The sequence below is a fragment of the Gavia stellata genome, chromosome 1 (genome assembly GCF_030936135.1).
Source record: "Gavia stellata isolate bGavSte3 chromosome 1, bGavSte3.hap2, whole genome shotgun sequence".
Classification (NCBI taxonomy): Eukaryota; Metazoa; Chordata; class Aves; order Gaviiformes; family Gaviidae; genus Gavia; species Gavia stellata.
This window is the reverse complement of record NC_082594.1, coordinates 3,880,630-3,901,235: the sequence shown is the minus strand read 5'-3', so window position 1 is coordinate 3,901,235 and position 20,606 is coordinate 3,880,630. Positions and strand designations below refer to the sequence as shown.

At 50.8% G+C, this 20,606-nt stretch overlaps 1 protein-coding gene across 1 annotated transcript in view; it reads right to left on the bottom strand.

Annotated features, from left to right (window-relative positions):
- Positions 1–9,903, bottom strand: part of CAPN5 (calpain 5) — a 39,648-nt gene extending 29,745 nt beyond the window's left edge. Inside the window, exon 1 of the mRNA XM_059820009.1 lies at positions 9,742–9,903. Coding sequence (XP_059675992.1) covers positions 9,742–9,903 — 162 coding nt within the window. The remainder of the gene's footprint in view (positions 1–9,741) is intronic.
- Positions 9,904–20,606: the final 10,703 nt, after the last annotated feature.

The following is a 20,606-nucleotide window of genomic DNA, read 5'->3' as shown; positions in this document are numbered from 1 at the left end:
ATCCTCTAGAAATGGGGACTCACGAGCTTCTGTAATCTGGGAGAAAGGACAGAAAGAGGCATTATTTAGAGAAAATGATTCAATATTCAGCCACCAGGAACAGGCTGAGCTCCTGCCACTGTTGAGAGAAGGAATTGGAGTGGAGTTTGGCAGCAGGGTTGGCCGTAAGCACCCAGTGTTAGCCAGCACTGGCTGGCACCTCCAAGGGGGGGTTCCCCAAAAAGGATGAAGCCTGTGTTTAACAACCAGCAGGGATCTTCCCATGAGGCCACGGGCTCGAGTCATGAAACTGCAAGAGTTCACAGAGCCATCAAACCTAAGCAAGCTTCATCTCTCCTCAGTACCATCATTTTCCCCTACGGTGATTTCCTCCTGACCTGCTCGACTTTCCCAGTAACACAGCCAATATGCAGCATTTCCAGATGAGATGTTGAAGCCTTCAACTCATGCTGATTTTGCTGCCAATTTACTGAGACACAACAATGTAGTTACAGCAGCAGCAGCTCCAAGACAGGAACACGCACAAGCTCTCCCAGCAACAGGTAGCATAGGGTCTCCACACAAACTCACTACATGGTTTACATGGGCTGTATACAAGCTAAGCATGTGTATGGTTAGACTTTTAGCCAGTTTCTCCAGTTATTAAGCACTCTGTTTACATTTTCCATCATTAATTCTTGCATAACTCTATTGGTGGTATTTGTATCAGACCACAGTGAAGCTTTAACCATCCATGACCACTCTCCATTAAGATGGTTTGCCCATCCTTTTCTTTCTTGGAGGGGAACTGGGAAGAATGCATCACTGAGCGGTGATTTCTTCCCAAAGATCCAGAAGTATCAAAGATGTGGGATGCTTTGTTTCATCTTTATGTGAACACACAGGTCACCCCTCCCAAGATGCAGTTTCTTGCCTTCTTGGCCAATACAGCTCCTGCTCTCCCCAGCTATCCCCTGAAGGGGACATATGTTGACCTGATTTCTTCTTGGGAGATCTGAGTGAGACACCACCAGCCTCAAGAGGTGGGGAAGTGATGCCAGCTTGCCCCTGCCCCACAGGGACTGGGAACAGTGGCTGAAGCACTGATCTTCTTTAGGGCACCTGAGAAGCCAGGGCCAAAAAGGGGATGAAGCCAGAGCATCTGGCAAAATCCCATGAGAGCATCACCCTGGGGTGTTGCTTTTGGCTGTGCTTTCTATGCCAAAGTACAGTCTAAAAGGGACCTAAAAAGGCAAAAAGTCTAAAAGGAAAAATGGGTTTTCATAGAGATGAGCATCCAGATGAGGATGTGAGGGAGTCAACAGATCACACAGGTTGGCACCCCGCTGTGCAGACTTGGTCCTGGTGAGCTCAAGAACTGGGTGCCTGTGCTCTGCTCCAGGGCACTGCCAACACCTAAAAGCTTTGTCCTTTCTCAAGGATGATTTTCATTCTCCTCCACTCCCCTGAGTGTCCCAATTCAAGACTGGTTTGTTCCATATGGGTGCCTGGGACATAGCAGGGAGCTGAGCACCAGGTCCCTACAACCGCATGTGGCAACAAGATAGCACACAGGTTGGGAACAGATGGCCATGAGCATGGGTAAGGCGGTCAAACAGGGCAGCACCGTCCCAAGGAATTCATCCCCTCATTGCACAGTGTTTCAGCACACACAGGTCTAAATGACTGCACTGGGCTAAGTGCCTTCGTTTAGGACAAAAATCCCACCCTACCACGCTTCCCTGCACTGCACATTTCAGCCTGCCTCATAAACATGTTTTTAATCTTTGCAGGGCTTTGGGGCTGTATTTCCACACTCTCTGTGTTAAATTATATATATCAGAGGAAAAACGGTGCCATTCCACTTACTGTCAAATTGTGTTGGGGTTTTATTTTGAAAAGGGATGACTTGGAGAATTTGACGCTCCCTACAAATAATTCAGACGGCGTCAGTCATTTGGCAGCAAGGAAAGGACAAGCCCTTGCCCTGGGGTGTTTACAAAGACAGATGCTAGCTGCATTTATGCATCCCTGGTCAACTCATCGATGCCTCTGGACTGGACAGGAGTCCAGGCTCTGCTGAGCGAGACAAGAAGCGAAGATGATGGAGAGAGGATTTCTACCTGCTTCTTTACAGGTATAGGTGTCCCTCTGCCACGATCGCATATGCATGACAGGGTTTGTTTGTTTGTTGTTTTTTTTTTTATGGTTGGACTTGATGATCTTAAAGGTCTTTTCCAACCTTAGTGATTCTTTTACCATATATTTAAGGTGAACAGAAATGCAGAAGCAAGTGAGTGTGCACACCAGATCCAAGGGGTGTACGCTGAAGCTAAGCCAATTCACACCAAAAAAAAAAAAAAACAACCCCAAACCGCAAATCCTGAGGCGGGGACTAGTCTTTAGAGCAAGTGATTCAGAGCTGCGGTGGATTTTCCTTTCCTGGAAAAACAAAGCTGGATGGTGCTAAGAGGAAGCAGGTCAGGGTTATTTCAATGGGGAGTTAATTCAAGGAAGTGCTGTGACCTCTCCTTATGCAAAAATCAGTCGATGCATTGACAACGGTTCCCTCTGGCTTGGAATCCACCAGACCAAGGAAACGGCTCCTTTTCTGCTCCTACTGCAGGGCCAGCGTGACTCCGCCTGTCGTCCTCCCACCAACGCTTCCTCCTATTTGTTTCTTTCTTTAGCCACTTCTTGCAGCAGCTGGAGTCAGCCCTGGGTTTTACTGCACCTCATGTTTTATTTTCCGTCTGCAAGAGGCAGCACCATGCCCGATCGAGTCTTTGCAAGGGCTTCGGTGAAAGGCACTTGTTCCAGCAGGACCGAGCCTGCCCTTAACAAATCTCCCTAAAATCCCATCCTCTCTGCGGCCGCAAAAATTAGAGCTCACAGGCGGTGCAGCATCTCCCAGCTTGCACCAGAATGAAAAGCCTGGGCTGATCCAGGGCATAACTAGCTCTGTAACTGCTCCGCAGGCTGAACGTGCCCCTCCAGCACCCCAGAGCCAAATCCAGGAGGATTTGCACCATTCCCTCCCACGGAGCTCAGAGAGGGCAGCAGATGCCCAGGGCTCCTTCCTGCAACACCCTCTGCTATCGTTATGCTCTTCCTCATTACCAATGCAATAATTTCTAGACACTGATGCGCAGTTGCATTAAGAAGCAGGCAATGAATCTAATCCACTGATTTCCATTTTGCATTTAAGGCCATGTCCTTCTGATGCTGAGGACAGGGCAGACTGGCTGCCTAATTTCTTATCAAAGGCTGCAGTGAGCTATACTCATGCCGGGCAGCTTATCACCCCCTGTCCTTGTTGGGGAACAGGGGGAGAGCGTGTTTTCCTGGCACCATGGGGCCATGGCCCTGGGAGGACCCGGCGAGATCTGCTGGAACACAGCCAGGGTCAGCATCACGTTAAATGAGAGGAGAGACCTTTTAAAATAAGCATAAATAATAACAAAAATTATCTTGTCCATGCTTGAAGGGAAGGAATGGGGGAAGCCTGTGAATGGCTTAAAAACGTAAAAACAAGGTCAGTTCAGAGATTGCGTTAAATGGTGACCAAATCCTTTCCTGGCAAGGAGCGACCAGACTGGCAATTAGCTCCAGGCTTCACCCAAACCAGCAGATAAATTAACAGGTGAGCGGCTCATAAATTCCTAAGCTGAGAAACGCAAAGGTCTGAAAGGACTCCGACTCCCGTGATGGATCGCAGACAGATGACAGACTCTGCTCAGAGGAGACGATCCCTCAGTCCATCCAGCAGCACAGAGGAGCCACAGCATCAATGCTAACTACAAGCATCCTTCTGGCAGGACCAAAACTGAGCGAGACAGGCCAAAAAGCTGCAGAAAGCTGAGCAAAGACATCCCTGGAGTGCAGGTGCCAGAGGTTAGTATTTCTGGCAGAAGAAGCTCGAAGTGGGGCACCAGAAGGTTATTGCTCCCGCTGACCATTACCATTTCAATTGCCTCCATGTGCCTGCTTCGGGTGAGCTCTCAGAGCAAAGAACTGCAAGAAGTTAACCTCTGTCTTCCCCATTATCTTCACCCTTGTGTTTTTGCCAGCTTCCCAGCCTGCGCTATACGCTGGGGAAAAGACCTTTTAATGCAGAAACTTGCGGGCAGGCAAGTGCCGGTCCTGCTTTTAGTGAATTAGTTCATTGACTCCTCTCCCCTTCCAGGAAAACCGCATGGGGATTGATTGTATAACCCTCACTCAGCAAGATAAAGGAGCTAAGTGCTTAATAACACAAGGAAAAAGGGATCTGAGAGATGCTCTCCCGTCCTGCAACATCTCCCCACCCTCCAAACACAATAGCATCAAATTCAGGAGACAATGGGTATAATGGACAAAACCCCTATGCACAAGTCAGGCCAGATATATGTCAGGCCAACAGGGAAGTGGCTACTGAAAAATGGTATATTCTCAGTTTCTAAAACAAGATTCCTCTTGTCTGGCTGGAGAAAAAAAAACAGGGCTGTGAATGAGAGTATCTCTCCCTAGTGCCACAGTAGGGCTGAAAATGCCATGGCCCTACTGCCCTGAGACCTCCTACTTCCCACAACCCTTCCCAAAAATACCTGGCCTCTCTGTCTCCCCCCAAACTACTCTGACTCTCAGACTTTCCCCTCCAAATGACTTTGCCTTCACCCAGATAAAATAATATTGCCATGTAGCAAGAATCTACCTTTATGCTGTTTAATCAGTGACAACCTCCCCTGACAATTCACGCAGAGATAACTCGGCGCTTGCAAGCAAACGCTGGAGAGATACAAAAATACTGAGAAACAGGGTTGGAGGGCAAAACTCTTCCCCTGAAGACAGGAGGGTGTAGACTTCATCCAAGAGAGTTTCTCTGGTGGTTGCAACCAGCCAGGCTTGAACTCACAGTGCAGAGGTGCAGCTCAGGTTCAACCATCACTGCATGTCACCTTGAGCCACCCAGTCACTGTGACAACGGCCTGCTTGGAAACCCTCGTGCTTCGTCACAGCTTTTCGTTACACCACCTTTGGTGCAGCTCAGGACTGAGTTGCCACCTGGTCCCCTCTGAGCATCTTTGGGATCTCTTGTCCCAACCACTTTGCATCTTAGAGAAGACCATGGGGTGCTTCTGCAACACGCTGCCGTGGACAGGGAAACACTCAGAACACAGCAGCCCCATCTGCCTCCCAGGACAGGGAGGGAAAAACCTTCTCCAGGCTCAACCTTGCTCCCTGGGAAGGGCTGAAGGACCAGAGCATGCAGTTCACATGGTTCAACATCACATCTGTGCATGGCGTAAGCCTCCCGCCAGGCTTCATTTGCTTCCCACAGGAACATAGTGATGCCCAAATTTGTCCTGGCTGGTGACCAGTCTCAGCAGCAGGTCATCACTTGGTGGACTGAACCTGAACCACGTGGCCCCCCTTGCTGCAGAGAGAAAACAAGCCCTGGCTAAGGTCCAGCGGTACTAACGATCCTAATTTAAACCTGTACGAATCCTATGGCATCACTGGAAGTGGCCTGTACCCAAGAAGAGAGATTGGGACAGTGATGATTAGAAGAGATGAACTGTACCCAGTGGGAAAAGATGAGCCTCTTCCAGCCTCGACCATCACTGTTTTTTCCCCAGGGGATCAACAGACACAGCCAGATGCCCCAGATCCCCCCTTATTTCGGCCACCCAGCCTGCATCTCATCCATCCCCTTCCCTTCTTCTCAGTACCACCCTTCCCCATTTACCTAGCTCCCAAAAGCCCAGGCCAGCTCACCCAATGCACAGACTAAAACTCCTGCTCCCGTGCTGCACTGCCAGCATTCCTGTCTCAAACGGGGAGGGCAAAACCCAGAGCTTGAGGATCAGGCTAAGGCTTTCTCTACGGGTGGTATACTTGCCTTAATACAGAGATCTCTCTCTCCTTCATATGGTAGCAGGCAGAGTGAAAGGGAAAGGAGTTTCAAGCAAGGAACTAGGATTTGGGCTTAGCCCAAATCGTTAGGTTTAATTTCTAATGCAATAGCCAAGTGTTGCTGCCAGAAAGAGCCGCTGATATGCTGCCCTAGCCTGCTCCAAAGTCTGCTTTGGCTCAGCAACGAGCAGTCAGACTCATTTTTAAGTGGATGCACTAGAATAAAGATCTTCGGGACCCCCTTCCCAGCTCAGGCTGATGCTACGGCTTCCCTCCCTCCGATACACTCGAGCAATTCGCTTTCTGGTTTCTCCGTGCGGAACCACAAAGACATCTGGCAAACAACCACCCAAGCCAAAGCCCAATTCGAGGGCTCAAACAGCTGCTCCCTCTGCAAAGATCTGGCATCCAGAGCAGGGCTCGAGGCCAGGGGAAAGCAGGGAGGAAGGGAGGGAGGGAGGACACCCCACTGGAAAGAATAAGGCTGAGCCCATTCCAGGAAAGGCTGTAACGCCAGATGCAGGAGGAAGTTGAAGCAAAACAGCCTGACCTGGGAAGGGTTATTCATGGGCTGTTCCAGCAAAGCCCTTCAGCTTCCCCTTTACTCCCCCACCCAGAAAAACCTCAAGCCAGAGGGAGAGCACTGCAGAGATTGCTTTTTTTTTGGTTTTTTTTCTAGCCAAAGCAACCTCAGGCTTTGGGAGCGCGTGGAGGAGCAGAAAGGATGAGGGCACGTCCTGGTGGGGAAGGAAGAGATGCACACAGGAGGGGTGGGCTGTTTAGATCTGTACTAGTGCCATGTAAATATATGGGAATGAGATCCCGCCTCTGCCAAAGCTCATTCCCAGCATCCCAGTGGGTTCACTACAGTTACTTTTCACATACGAGTGCTTTGCCTGAAAAAGTTAGCTCCTAGGTATCACTGCTCTGCATAGATCATAAGTGACAACCTTTCTGAGATAGCAAACCGTTGTTTTTAATAGCTGATGCCTTTTATTTCCACTCTCCACCCACTCTGCTCTCACAGCATGGCTTGAGGCATGATGAGCTCTTAGGTTTTATCAGGCAGTTTCAGCTGAAACTCTCCAAAACAAACCATGGCCACGGCCCTGAGAGATAACAGAGGTGTGTACACACCATCCCCTCCCAGCAGACAGCGTCCCCGGGACTGGCAGACTCCATTTCTGGGTCAGGAATTCCCCAAAACTGCACTTGCCAAAAGCTGGGAGTATCAGTCTGGTTTTTCTAAACAAGAATAAAATGTGATTGCCTAAGGAAAGATGTGCTGGTTGTAATAGAAAAAGGATGCTGTAGGGACTTAGTGTGGCTTAATAACCGTATCGTGCAATTACCACACAGCAGTTGATTTGAATTTCATGGACATTTTGGACCTTACTGAACACTGCATTAAATTGGAGAAGCCGATGGTGTTTCCCAGCCCTCTTGCAGACAGCAAAATGGTGAGATATATACCAAGATCCCTAACATCCAGATGCACTGCATTTGATTTCTTGCAGAAGATGCTGGGACCTTTTGCTGGGCTCTCTCCCTTGGAAAGCTGGTATGAATTCAGGCAGAATTGGGTCCAGCAACTAAAAATGTCACTTTGCATTGGCTGGCTGGCACAAAGCAGTTCATCTCCCCATGAAATTCAGTCACTTTTGTCAAAATGGACAACTGAAAGGAAAGAACCTGGAGAAGTTCTTTAGAGAAAGAGGCCTCTGGAAACTTCAGCAGTAACCAGGGCACATGTGAGCTCAAATTCTTTTTTTATGGCAATTTTGTGGTCAGGGCAGCTAGACAGGTCTGTTCAGACGATCCTACCAGACAGAAGCATCAAGGAGACGGCTATTGCTCAGCTCGGACTCCTGGTGCCGAAATCGCTGGCAAAGTTCCCTTCGTCTGGTGCAGAAGCAGTGGAAGAGGGACCATCGCCACCTCTAGTTAAGTGTGCAGGACCTTGCTTGGACATGGCACCCGCTTCCAGCACCCATTCCCACTGCCAGCCCATGCCAGAAGGAGCTCCTGTTCAAACTGCAGAGCTGGCTGGTGGGAAAGCGCTTGAATTCACTCCGTGCTTCAGCAGAGATGTGCTTGAACCTAGCTGAGCATGCCACCATGTAGGTGAAGACCAGGAGGTGCAGAAACCTTTCTTGGAAAGACCTCGTGCTCTTGGGAGCAAGGCAGCAAAGACCTCTTATCTTCCTAAGCAAGAGTTGATGCTACATGCCTGAACACCAAGGGCTGCAAGTGAGCTGAAAGCCAGAAAAGAAGATGGAGAAGAGGTGGGTCACCCCTTCTCCCTGAAAAGAAGCATCAACAAGTCTATGCCTGACAAAGTCTGAACAACCAGAGTTGTTCGTGACCCATGCAGCAAGCTCTGAGACATAGATACTCAGCAGAAGATGAGCAAACTTTGCCCCTCTACAGCTGGGTCCAATCCTCCGTCATTAGATGTGGGGGCTGAAATAATATGTGTCTCTGAACACAAACCGGCAAGGGGGTGTCAAATACGTCCCTACCCTTTAGTCCCAGGGAAAGTCTTGGGCATCACCTATACGTAGGACATGCAAGGTGTCCTCCACAATGAGACCAAACCATGGGGGGCCCTCCCTTCAGAAGGCAGCTGTGCACAGAGCATCTTTCCAGTCCAGCGGACAAGGGAATAAGCGAAAACACACGCAGAACCTTGCACAAACCCCACGTCCAGGCAGAGCTGGCATGGAAGAGCCCAAGGCAGAGCAGAGGAAAGCGAGACCTCCTCCCACGAGGAGCCCAGTGGGATGCCGGGGGGCTCAGCCCCTCCTGCCACACAGAAAGAGTCAGTTCAGCTCCATCCCTCCCTTCACACAAAGCCTTTTTGTCCGCCCCCCCAGACTGCCCTCACCCAGACAAACGCAGCACTGTCTTCCAAAAGGCCAGCTGATTTTCTGGGCTGCCGGTGGGGGCAAGGAGGGCAACGGCTGCTCATGCGACCCTGCCACGCCGAAATGCCACCAAGCTGCGTCCAAAACAGCACGGGCTGGGCAGTGAGGGCTGCTCTTCCCCGCAGGCAAGGAAGGAGAACCAGGTGAGTTAGACGCTGTGATATTGCCTCTCCCCAGCTGCAATTATCGGTGCTCCCTGGGACTCCCTGTATTTCATGGCAGTCAGAGAAGTGGCCTCATGGTCAACCCCAAGCAGATGGCCATACCAGGGAATACAAGTTGCCCTAGACAATGCCCTCAGGCCCTGACGTGCATCTTTTGGGCAGGCATCGAGGACAGCAGAAGGGGCACAGGCTGCACTGGAGACAGGCGACATCACCCCCAGCCTCCCACAACCTGCCTCCATGCCAGACAGCAGCATGGAGGACGTGCAGAGTGCTTTTTGCAGAGGACATGCAGAGGACACGGGTTTTGCACAGGAGAGGAAGGATGGGTTAGACCACCCACCTCCCAAAGACCCCAGGACCAATAAACCTACCCAAAGCTTGTCTTCTTTTCCCTTTCCAAATGGATCACCAAGAGTATTCAGAGATAACCCTTTGCCCTGCTGGACACACCAGACTTAACAAGACTGCCCAACGCCAACCTGGCTGCAAACCACCTCTCTGTTTTATGCATGGGGAAACCGAGACACAGAGAAGCCTCCTTTGCTCCTGGACCTCAGTGGGGGCAGAACAGCTTGGACCTGAGTGCAGCAGGTCTCTCTGGCATCCCAGAGGCTCATGATGCTGAGCCTGGACAAATAAACCCTGCTGGGGAGAGGAGATGTCAGCTGGGGCTTGGCACCCTTGGTGAAGGATGCACTGTGCATTTTCGGGAACACCTGAGAGAAGAGATGGTGGACAGCAGTGTTGAGGGGTAAGGGGACAGGCGCACTTACTTTCGGCCGCTTCCACTGGATGCCCTGGATCCTTGACTTGTAGAAGAGCGAGTCATCGTTGGCGGGGAAAAGCGGATCCTCAAAGAGCTGCTTCCGCCGCTGACACTCCTTCTTCAGGGAGGCGTAGCGCTGGTTCTCGTATGGCTTCACCGAGGAAAACATCCTTCCTCACCGGCCCTGGGATGACAGGCAGAACGGGAGTGAGACGGGGCAGGGTCTGGCCAGGGACACTCAATCCTCCTCTGCAGCATCTGACTGGCAGAACCAAGACATCGTGGCTGGAGTCAACCACCTAGCCTCTCTCTCTGCCTTCCCCCAGATCTGGCTGTCCTACATCGCTAGACCCCACATTTATAGTTCCATGAAGCACCTCTGGCTCACTCCAGGAGGTATCAGTGTGCTCCATTACCAAATTAAACAGGCAGGGAAAATCCTGCATCCAAATGAGGAGGGACAGATGACTCCTCTAAGACCAAGTGTACCTTGCTGATCCCCTGGACACAGGACTCCCATTTACCCCCCAAGTTGGCCAAACGCCACCAAAACAGGCACAATAGGAGATGATAACTGGTGTCCTGCCTCTTAGTGAATTTGTAACTCATTTGGAAAAAACAGCCCTCGGAGGCAAAGGAGGAGAAGACATCCCCTGCAAAACTGGTGTGCACATGTTTTATGGGGGCTGAGCCCTACTCAGAGCACCCCCACCATGCAGCCTCAAATCATGGATGTACATTTCATTTCATCAGAGACGCCAGTTTCTCAGACTTTATCAGATCTGTTTTTAATTAAAAAAAGGCCTCCTGGCAGAGCGCCATGTGTTTCTGGATTAATTATTCTGTCTTGACAATCGTCTAGCTTCCAGGGCAGAGACGTGAATTTAGCAATCCAGAAGACAGCAGGAAACCATTTCCCAAATGCCCCCCAGAGAGAGAGCAGCACCTCTCAATCCCCGCTCCATCACCCCTGCCATTTGGTCACTGGGTACCAACCCCTTTGCTCGGGTCCTCATCCCTCCACCCCACAGGTCGAGTCACCTTGTCCCCACAGCAGGCACAAGGGAAAGGGGTGCTCTACCTTGTTCCCCTCTACTAAATCACAGACCTTCTTCCAAAGCTAATTCCCTAAAGTTTCCCTTGTTTATTTATAACAGCCATGTACAATCCTTCTCTCTCCCCAAAATAGGATGCCCTTTTCAAAATGTTGACCATTAGTGATCCTAGTCTGGAAACACCTAGTCTGGTTTCCTAAAGAAATGGGGGTCTGTGTGCCACATAATCCCAACTGTGGTCTCCAACACCATCCACGGTAAAATGAAGGGTGCCCCATCCAGCGGGCAGATGCATCCAACAAGGTGACCTAACTCATTGCTTCCAGTGGGACATATAGGAACCATATACTTATCGTGGTATCTTCACATGTGGTGGGACAAGGAAGTTGCAATAAAGGCTAATTGGAAGCAGCTAATTTGGCAACATCCAAAATCCCAGGGATTATATGATCACTTACAGATGGGCATCAATTTAGGAGCGGTGTCACATCGCTTGTTAATGAATCGCTAGGATTAGCTGAAGGAAAGTAGGTGTTTGAGAGCTAAACCAACGCCCGTGCTGATCAGAGCAATCCTTCGAGAGCATCACCCACCCAGCCAGCCTCCTCTGGCCTGGGAGAGACGAAAACACTTCACTTCTGCAAAGCAGAAGAGCAAAGCATAGGTTTTAATTGACGGTATTTATCAGCCTGATTAGCAGCACTAGTGCTCATCACTCAGAGCTTAAGTGAACCCAAAATAACCCCCTTTTTGGCTGCTCCACACGTCTCTGCTGCTGAGGATCAGCTGCCAAAGCAGTTTGTGGGGTGCTTTGTGCCAGCCAGCCGACCTCTCTCCAAATCACCTAAGCATGTCCCAGCCCCATGCCCTGAGATGCAGTGATTGCAAATAACTGTGCAAAGGGGCAATTAAGCCTTTAATTAAATGCGATCTGAACTGCAAGAGAGGCACCACCCTGCAAGAACTGCATAGGATGGACTGGGGCAACAGGTAGATGCATGTCCCATGAGGAGACCATTGGCACTGGATGGCCAACACCCCACCTACCCTGATGTCTCTCTACTCCCATGTCCCCGATGTGGAGGAGGAACATAGCGAGCCTTTAGTGATGATCCTCCAGGACTGTGATTTGAGATTTTATAGTTTATAACATCCTAGCTTGCAGACCAAAGACAAGGAGAGCAGCTCTGCCTTCAGTGCATTGCATGACCTGCTCTATTTGGAAACCAAGGCTAGGACCTTGCCCGCATAGGGCCAGTTACAAAAGCATTACAGAATCACAGACTCACAGAATCACTAAGGTTGGAAAAGACCTGTAAGATCATCAAGTCCAACCATCAACCCAACCCCACCATGCCCACTAAACCATGTCCCACAGTGCCAAGTCCACACGTTCCTTGAACACCTCCAGGGATGGTGACTCCACCACCTCCCTGGGCAGCCTCTTCCAGTGCTTCACCATTCTCTCAGTAAAGACATTTTTCCTAATATCCAGTCTAAACCTCCCCTGGCGCAACTTGAGGCCATTTCCACATGTCCTGTCATTAGTCACTTGGGAGAAGAGACCAGCACCCACCTCTCTGCAACCCCCTTTCAGGTAGTTATAAAGAGTTATGAGGTCTCCCCTCAGCCTCCTCTTCTCCAGACTGAACAACCCCAGCTCCCTCAGCCGCTCCTCATCAGACTTGTGCTTAATTCACCCAGGAGCCTTTGAAGGCAGCTCAGCAATGCGTTGAGGTGCCGTGGTATAAAGGGCTTATAGTGATGCTCACGGCATTTTCTCCTTGGCATCAGGACCAGTTCCCAGATGCTACAAAGAGGTCCAAGTGCATCACTTGCCCTCAGAAAAGCCTTAAAAATAAATGGCCCAATATCAAAACCTGAATAATACACCAGATTTACTCCTTGTAGAAAAGCAGACAGCCTCACTGAGGCGTCAGGGAATGCACCCAGTAGTCAAAACATGCATCCACTCTGCTAAGAGGGCCAGAGACTGAGCTAGCCTCCGGACCTGCCACAGAGGAAGGGGATGGAGGACAGGGGACATGTCCCCAGGGAAGTCGTGGGGACGTCTGGGCAGTGAATGAGCTCCTTTTGATCGACAATCAGGCAGGACTTTCACAGTGACAGCACTCACTGCTACAGAGAGACACAGGCCAAGCAGCAGTGCTGGGAGAGGATGGTTGGCAGCTGCCTTCTGCACGAATACCACCGGCTGAGAGAGAAGGATGCTGCTGTTCACTGAGACGCAAGATGAATTGCTTGGACTGGTGCGTGAGCTGGGCTGACAGACGAGAAAGGAGATTTCCACAGGAGGTTGTGCAGAAAGAACCAGCGAGATTTAGGAAGAGAGCCTGGAGAGCCACGGTGACTGTCACCTCGGCAGCCATCTGTCCTTGCTGCTGGGTTGCTCTCACATGGATGAGATGGATTTGAGTTGTGAAGGAAATGTCAAGCAGAATGAAGAGGAGATACTGTTCAGGATCATTTGAAAAAGAAAAACACTTGCAAAATAATTAAAAGGAAGGGGCGGGGGGAATGTTCTTAGGGCAGTGTTAAAATTCATTACTCCCTCTAATTTGCAGCATTTCATGCTTACCAGAGGTTGAACTTCAGATCTGCCACATTAAAATGCTCAAGAGCCGTCTAATGACTCTTTGCCTTCTTGCACCAACCTAGGACGCTCCAGGAGCACAAGATCTGGGCATTTTCACGCCTGGTCCCAATTAACAACCCTCCACTTGCACGTGCATGTGTGTGTGAGAGCAGTGAGGGGTATCTGCACTCACAACTCTTAGCAGAGCTGAATTTTTGGGAACAGAGGTCTAAGCCCAACCTCAGTCCAGCCATGAAGGAGTTAAAGAGGAAACTATTTTATCTGAGCAGGGAGCCAGAGTTATGACTCAGGGGTGTTGTAGACTCCCCCTTTTCACCTCCAGCATCGTCCAGGCGTTCTAGCTCCTGACAGCTGGTAATGATCACAGCTCCCAGCGATGCAAAGGGGAGAAGGATTGAAAGTGCTTGCCTTGGCCAGGACCAAATACTTGCTGAAAAGCTCTTCCTTCCTCCCTCACAAACCACTTCTTCTCCTTCCCTTCCAGCTCAGAGGCTCCTGTACCATGGCTAGCCGGCACGGGCTTGCGTTATCGCAAGGCTGCACCCCGGCCAGGAGCAAAGGGCTCCTTGCTTGTAGATCGTACGGTTGTCTGCCTCTAGGTCAGACAAAACTCTTTGTCCTTAGGGGACAGGATCTGCTGGCCCGTGTTCTCCAGCTCTGTTCTCACTGAACACAAGATATCTTTGATATCGCATTGCAAAGGCGTAGGATCAGCCAAGGAGAAGATGAAGCAGGAACCAGGCATGTGGCTGCCCAAGCCCCAGCCAGGCGCAGTCTTATGGTGGCTACCTACAACACTGCAGCCTGACAGCAGGCTGTTCAGACCAGCCAGGCTCCTTCCAAAAATGTTATTTAAGTAATTTTTTCCGTCCTCCTTGGGTGTTTCTATTGACAGACACGGGCAATGCTGGGGTTGCCCTCCTGCCTACCAACACCAGCTCAGCAGAGGAAACACTGCAGACACAAGGACAGCTTTATACACCCTTTCTCCATGACCCAGAGAAGATGCAGTTGAACCATGACTCACTCTCTACACCCAACACCACCCAACACGAGATAAGCGCTCCACACCTCTTAGTCAACATCTCTATGAACAAAAAAGCCTCAAGTCATGGGCTACAAAGCAACAGTCCCATTGAAAGGCCATTGGGACTGGCAGCACACGGGTCTGAGCCGCATTCCCAAAGCCCTTTCCCGCTCCCAGCTGTGTATCTGCTGTAGCTTTGCTTTGAACTCGAAGTGGCATGGCCCAGAGCCAGCAGCACCGCGTAGCATCCTGCATTAGCAACGTCCACAATGACTGGAAGGTGAAGCCAGCCTGATGAAAATTAGAAAACAAGACATCATTTCTTCTCAAATTGACTGCGGTTAACCAGGGGAGCTAATCCCTATGGGAAGTTATAGGTAGTTCATCTCCAGATGTTTCTGAGTGGAGCTGGACATCTTTCCAGAGAAGCAGCTTTCTCCAAAATACAAATTACTGAGCATTTACGGTGGTTACTTGCTGAAACAAAACTGTTGAAGAACGGAAGACTAAACGTCCCTTTCTGGCCTTTATCTCTTCCCTTCATCCGGTGGTATCTCTGTTCTCATCTAAGAGCAAAAAACTCCACTAGGCTAAAGGTGAAACAACCGTTTTTACTCTTATTATATTTATATCAAGCTCTGATTTTTTGCCAGTGATTTGCTGCAGCACGGCTGGGTTCTGAATCCGGACACCTGAACACGGCACCCTTCAGCCAGAGGGTTAATCCTGTGTGCATGCACGTGGGGACCAGACGACCCCCCCTCAAAAACTAGGTATAGTGGATTTAGTTTCAAAAAAAGTCCTGATGGGGTTAGGGACTGTTTGTTCTGAGTGAGTAAACCCGCCACATCGACACGGCTTTTTGCAAGCATCTAAGTATGGCAAATGCTTTCTGATGATACCTTCTCATCTACAGAGTGGGAAAAAGCATCATTCTCCATCTGCAGGGATCCTGGTCCCTTCTGCAAAGCACTCCGAGACCTACAGAGGAAGGTACTGTCTAACAGCTGGCTATTACTGCAAAAACCCCAAGGAAAAAAGTAATCTTTCATTAAAAAGTGCATTTGCAGCACAGCCAAGGAAGGGGCCAGGGTCACTCATCATCCTAGCAGAAAACTAGTGCAAGTGACTCCGTACCACCAACGCATGCCTGGCTGGCAACATCTGCACAAAATCAACCAAAGATAAGCTGTCACATTTGGAGGCTGGTTCCAGCAAAGCACAGCAATTTTTATCATGCTTGCTTTATTTCCTCTGTTTTTTTCCTCCAGAACATCGCTCCTTTGTTGCTTAATGCAACTAGACGGCACAGGGAGAAACACAGCCAGCCAGCGCAAGTCTTCTCCTCCTTCTGCTCTCCCCCAGGGCCACGTGAGCACCGGGCAAACACCACGGGCAAGGAAAAAGCAAAACCAAAACTCAGAGGTTTGCAGCTGATGGGGGCATCAGCCGGCACCTCGCACCCACGAGCAGACCCCGACAAGCCCCTCGCTGAGAAGGGACTGATGGGTTTGCATGGAGGTGCAGCATTCAATCTGCTTTTTCCTGGGAAGGCTGGGGTTAATGGGAGGGTCTGGGCATCCCTGGATGGAGCCAGCTGGCTGTGATGGCCAGGAGCTCCCTTTCACTTGGATAACTCACACCAGGACGCTTTTGGCCTCCGGAGTTCCTCATTCCTTGCAGATATGAGTCACTGTTTGCAAACAGAGTCAGTGTTCGAGCTGCAGGAAGAAAGGGCAGCCCTGCACCGTAAACACCCTAATAACCCTGCGTTGGCGGCAAGCTCTGCCTGGCAAGAGCGTTGCGCACAAAATGCGTTTGTGGCACCAACCAGACTGTCCCTTCTGCTCAACACAGACGTTAAGGTCAGATTGGACCAGGACATATGTCTGAAGGCATCCTGGCACAGGCAGGAGTAACAAGCTCAAAGGAAAGCTGGTGGCAGCATCCCCCACCAGACCGGCAAATGCAGGAGGCTGGAGAGACGCAGGACTAGGAGGGAGAGGGGTGGAAGAACAGCAAAAGGAGGTGGCAGAAGGACAGCCCAAAAAGCTGTGGGAAGAGGAAGGCTATAACGTGCCACCAGACAGCCAGTCTCGGCCGAGGACAGCAGAAAATATTCACCACTCTGGGTCCAGCTCATCCCAACCCACTCATGGTTTGGGGAGAGCACAGAAGTTCAGTTTTGGGTACCCCTCAACATGTCCCCAGGTGCTGTTCGAGCCCCGAGCCAGCCTTACCGCAGCAGACACGCATTACATTAGGCTTGTTCCCCAGGTCACAGCAGGGTTAAAACCCCTTGTAGTTCAGCAGAGGTTGCAGGACAAGCACGGAAAGGTGAATTAATGGGCTTTGCCAATGCCCAGCCCCTGGAGACAGCCATCGCTTCACTAACTCTCCACGCCCCAGCACCCCGACCGTGACCCTGGTTAATAATTGCAAAGAGCAGCACTGAGCACCAGCAACAGCGAAGCACTTGTGAGCTCACTCAGGAGCCCTGAAGCTTCCCAAAAAAAACCTTGCTCATGGCAGGAACCATCTCCAGGGCTCCCCCAGGTTTACATACAGCAGCCCTAACAGGGATGGAGTAGCACAGGGACGTGGGGCAGGTCTCACCTAGCAAGGTCTAGGTTCAAACATGGCATTGCTCACACAGAGCAGGTTTTCAGGCATCGGAGAAATACAGCCTAGGAAGAGCAGAGTTGCGCACGAAGAATTGAGCCACTTCCACCTATGGTCATACAGCCACATGGCCCTTGCTTATCCCAAGAGGGCTGTCACCCCACACGTGCATCGCGTTGAGCACAGACCACCCACCCCACGAGGTTACAGGAGTGCTGTGCTCTGCTCAGCATCCATTTTGATCATCATTGTTTAAAAAAAAAGAAAACAGAAGGTTGCTATCTTTGAAGGAGTGGACTGAACATGTATTTCTATTATTTATTCAGGGCTTCTAACCGAACGTCTGGGTCAGCTTCTTTTAAATCCAGTCACACTGGAAGCCTTGCACCACATCAATACACTCACACTGGTTTTCTTGCCAGCTGGGCAAAAACATTATGGTCTAAAGACAGACCTGTACCTCCGTGACGTGGCTAGAGGGAAGGACAGAAGAGTCACCGGGCATTGCTTGAGGTAGGCTAGAGAGCCTTTTTCTTGGGTGTTACGGGTCACAGAGATGCTTCACTAAGAGGTTTGGGTAACTGGAAAATTTATTCAGAAAACACATCATTAGCACAGAAAAAATGCAGCACGTCTCCATGCAAATGCTCTGCCTTCAATAGCTTCTGCAGCCTCTGGGATAATTAAAGCAATTGAACTTCAAAAGATGTGGAGACGCATGCCCAAGGAGCAGAAGAGATAACGGGGCTGCAGCTACTCTGTAGGAGAGTGAATCAAGGCAGCTGGATCCTACAAGATCGTCCCTCCCAGACTAGCTGTGCTGTTTGTCCCTCCAGCTGATCCAAAGCATCCCTCCTGCAGCTTCAGCCCAGATCACGTCATAACACCAACACCATCCCCAGGGTTACGGGTTTCTCCCTCATCTTCACCCCTTGGTGCATGCAGAGCCCAAAACTCTGTCCCCTTGGAGGCCTGGAGATACAACCAAGTCCTTCAGGTCTCCCCTTGAGAGGCTCCTGGCCGCACCAGAAACGTGTCCCTTGACTTGCTCCAGCTGAAACCGAGCGGGATCCAAACATCACCTGCAATTTCAGCCATCGTGGGCTCCCCACTGCCTCTGACGTCGGGCTCCACACCCCAGGCTTTGCCTCAACCCTACAGCTCCTGGTCCCAAGTCAGGACTCAAACCTCTGCCAAGACAACATCTCCCGGCTTTGGCTAATAAACAGTTTTAGTATTTTCTCTTTGCCTGACCTAGACCTGAATAAAAGCACTGAGGCACTCTGCTCCTTGCTTTCCTTCAACTTTGATCCTCCATTTTCAGTCTTCCCCTTTCATAGGCTCTTAACCCCCTTACCAGCCCCCTCCTGAGCCCCACATCCTAGAAATCCCATAGCACAACAGCAAATATCCAGACCACACCTGGGTACTGCCTGACTTCAGAAGAGCATTCCCCTTGTCTGCAAAACCTGCAGGCTTGGCCAGCAAGATTTGCCATTTTTTGATTTTACCTCCTGTTCCCTCCCTGTCTTTCACGAGCTTTTCTTTCTGTGACTCTTCTAAAGCACCACAAGTACAAAAGTCATATTTAAAGGCCTGTAGCAACTCAAGTCGCTAGTGCTTTTGAAGAAGGAAGCCTCTCTCAGGTAGATTAGACCACCTCAAATTTGTGAGGTTTATTAGAAATCTTTATTACTGGATCCACCTGGCTCTTGCAAGCTGAAAGGTCTGAAAGTAAGTTCCCACTGTCCCAGTCTGAGCTCTCCAAGTCATGTTTCTGCCTCGGATGCTGCAACTCTCCCAACCTCCCAACCAACTTCTTCCCCTTATTCCTTCATTTCAGCAGCACCACTCTTCTCTACTATAGAGGCAAGAGTTTGCCATCCTGCCCTCGGAGCTGAGAGGCTGCAGCCTTTTACCAGGCAGGGACTAGACACCAGCTTTCCTCACCCAAGGAGACAGATACAGGTCACGGTGCTGAGCACCACAGGTTACCTCCATTCAGCCTCCATTCATGCTTCCATCTTCCCTATCAAGTAGCGGGAGGTTGGATGGACATCTCCCATGGGCCACAGCCGGTCCATGACCTACAGCTGGATGGTGAAAGCCAACCAGCACCACAAGAGCTGCTGCTGTGCACCGTGGCTGACACGCACCGCAGCATTGCGATGTTTGCTGGGGTAGGGATGGATTATCTCCTGCTGTGGAGATGCTTTCAGCTCTTTCTGCATAGCAGAAATACTCAGGGAGGGACTAATCCATTTTACAAGCGACAGTGACCTCCAGAAAGCGCAGGAGGTCTCCATGCACCAGAACAACAGGACCTTTGGTAGGGGGTCATGCTCTGCTGCAGCACCCGTCTTTGTTTGCTTTTGCTTCCCAGCCCTTCTGTAACAGGATCGGCCATCAGGATGTGATGCATCCCCATGTCATCCGGCTCCATGCGGTCCAGAGGGCAAGGTAGGACCTCTGCACCCATGGGGCTCCACATGGTCCTCTGGGGCCCTTTCTGTGGTAACCCAGAAGAAGACCCTTTGAAGAAGAGCCCTTTGCTAGCCCTTCTTTAACACCCCGAGCTGTGCCGTTGGGCAGGCTCCCCGGGTCAAACTAACCCATCACCAAGCCACAGGCACAAACAGTGAGACCAGAACCCTGCTCCTCATGCTGCAAATCCAACCTCATGTTTGGGGGCAAAATCCAAAATCCTTGCTCCTCTGAGAGCACCCATTGCCCTGTGGCACTCACCCTGCTGGGGCTGCCCCTAAGGGACATCCCCCAGGGGCCGGGATTACAGGCAGCAACATCAGGAGAGACCCTACAGAGACAGGGTAAAAAACAGCCGTCCAGCCCGGTCAAAAGATTTCTTCCAGGCGAGGATTTCTCCTCTTTTGAAGACCTCTTGCTCTGCTGCAGCCCAGCACAGCTGGTGCTTGCTCCTGCCCGGCAGCAGGATCCATCACCCCTGCTCTCATTCCAGCAAAATTATCCGTCACCGCTCCGACGTCTGTCCGGGAACTCCGCCCGAAGCCTGAGTGGGCACCGGCTTGTCTGCAGGAGGTGGCTCAGGGCGTGTTATTACCGCACGGTTAACGGCAAGCGGGAGAGCATGGGCTGAGCACAGGGCCCTGGGATGGGGATTAAGCCCCTGCCTTCTTTCCCAGCAGCCATCCTGCTGGAAGTCCTTGCTCCATATCTCTTTAGATATCATGCTGCAGCAGCCCTGAGCTGAAAGCCAGGGTACATACGAGACATACCCCATGACATGGGGAAGAGTTTCACTTCCCCGCATGGGACAGAAACCTGCTGCAGCCCCAGCCATAGCCCTGTGTTACAGAATCACAGAATCACTAAGGTTGGAAAAGACCTGTAAGATCATCAAGTCCAACCATCAACTCACACCACCATGCCCACTAAACCATGTCCCGCAGTGCCATGTCCACACGTTCCTTGAACCCCTCCAGTGATGGTGCCTCCACCACCTCCCTGGGCAGCCTCTTCCAGTGCTTCACCACTCTCTCAGGAAAGAAATTTTTCCTAATATCCAGCCTAAA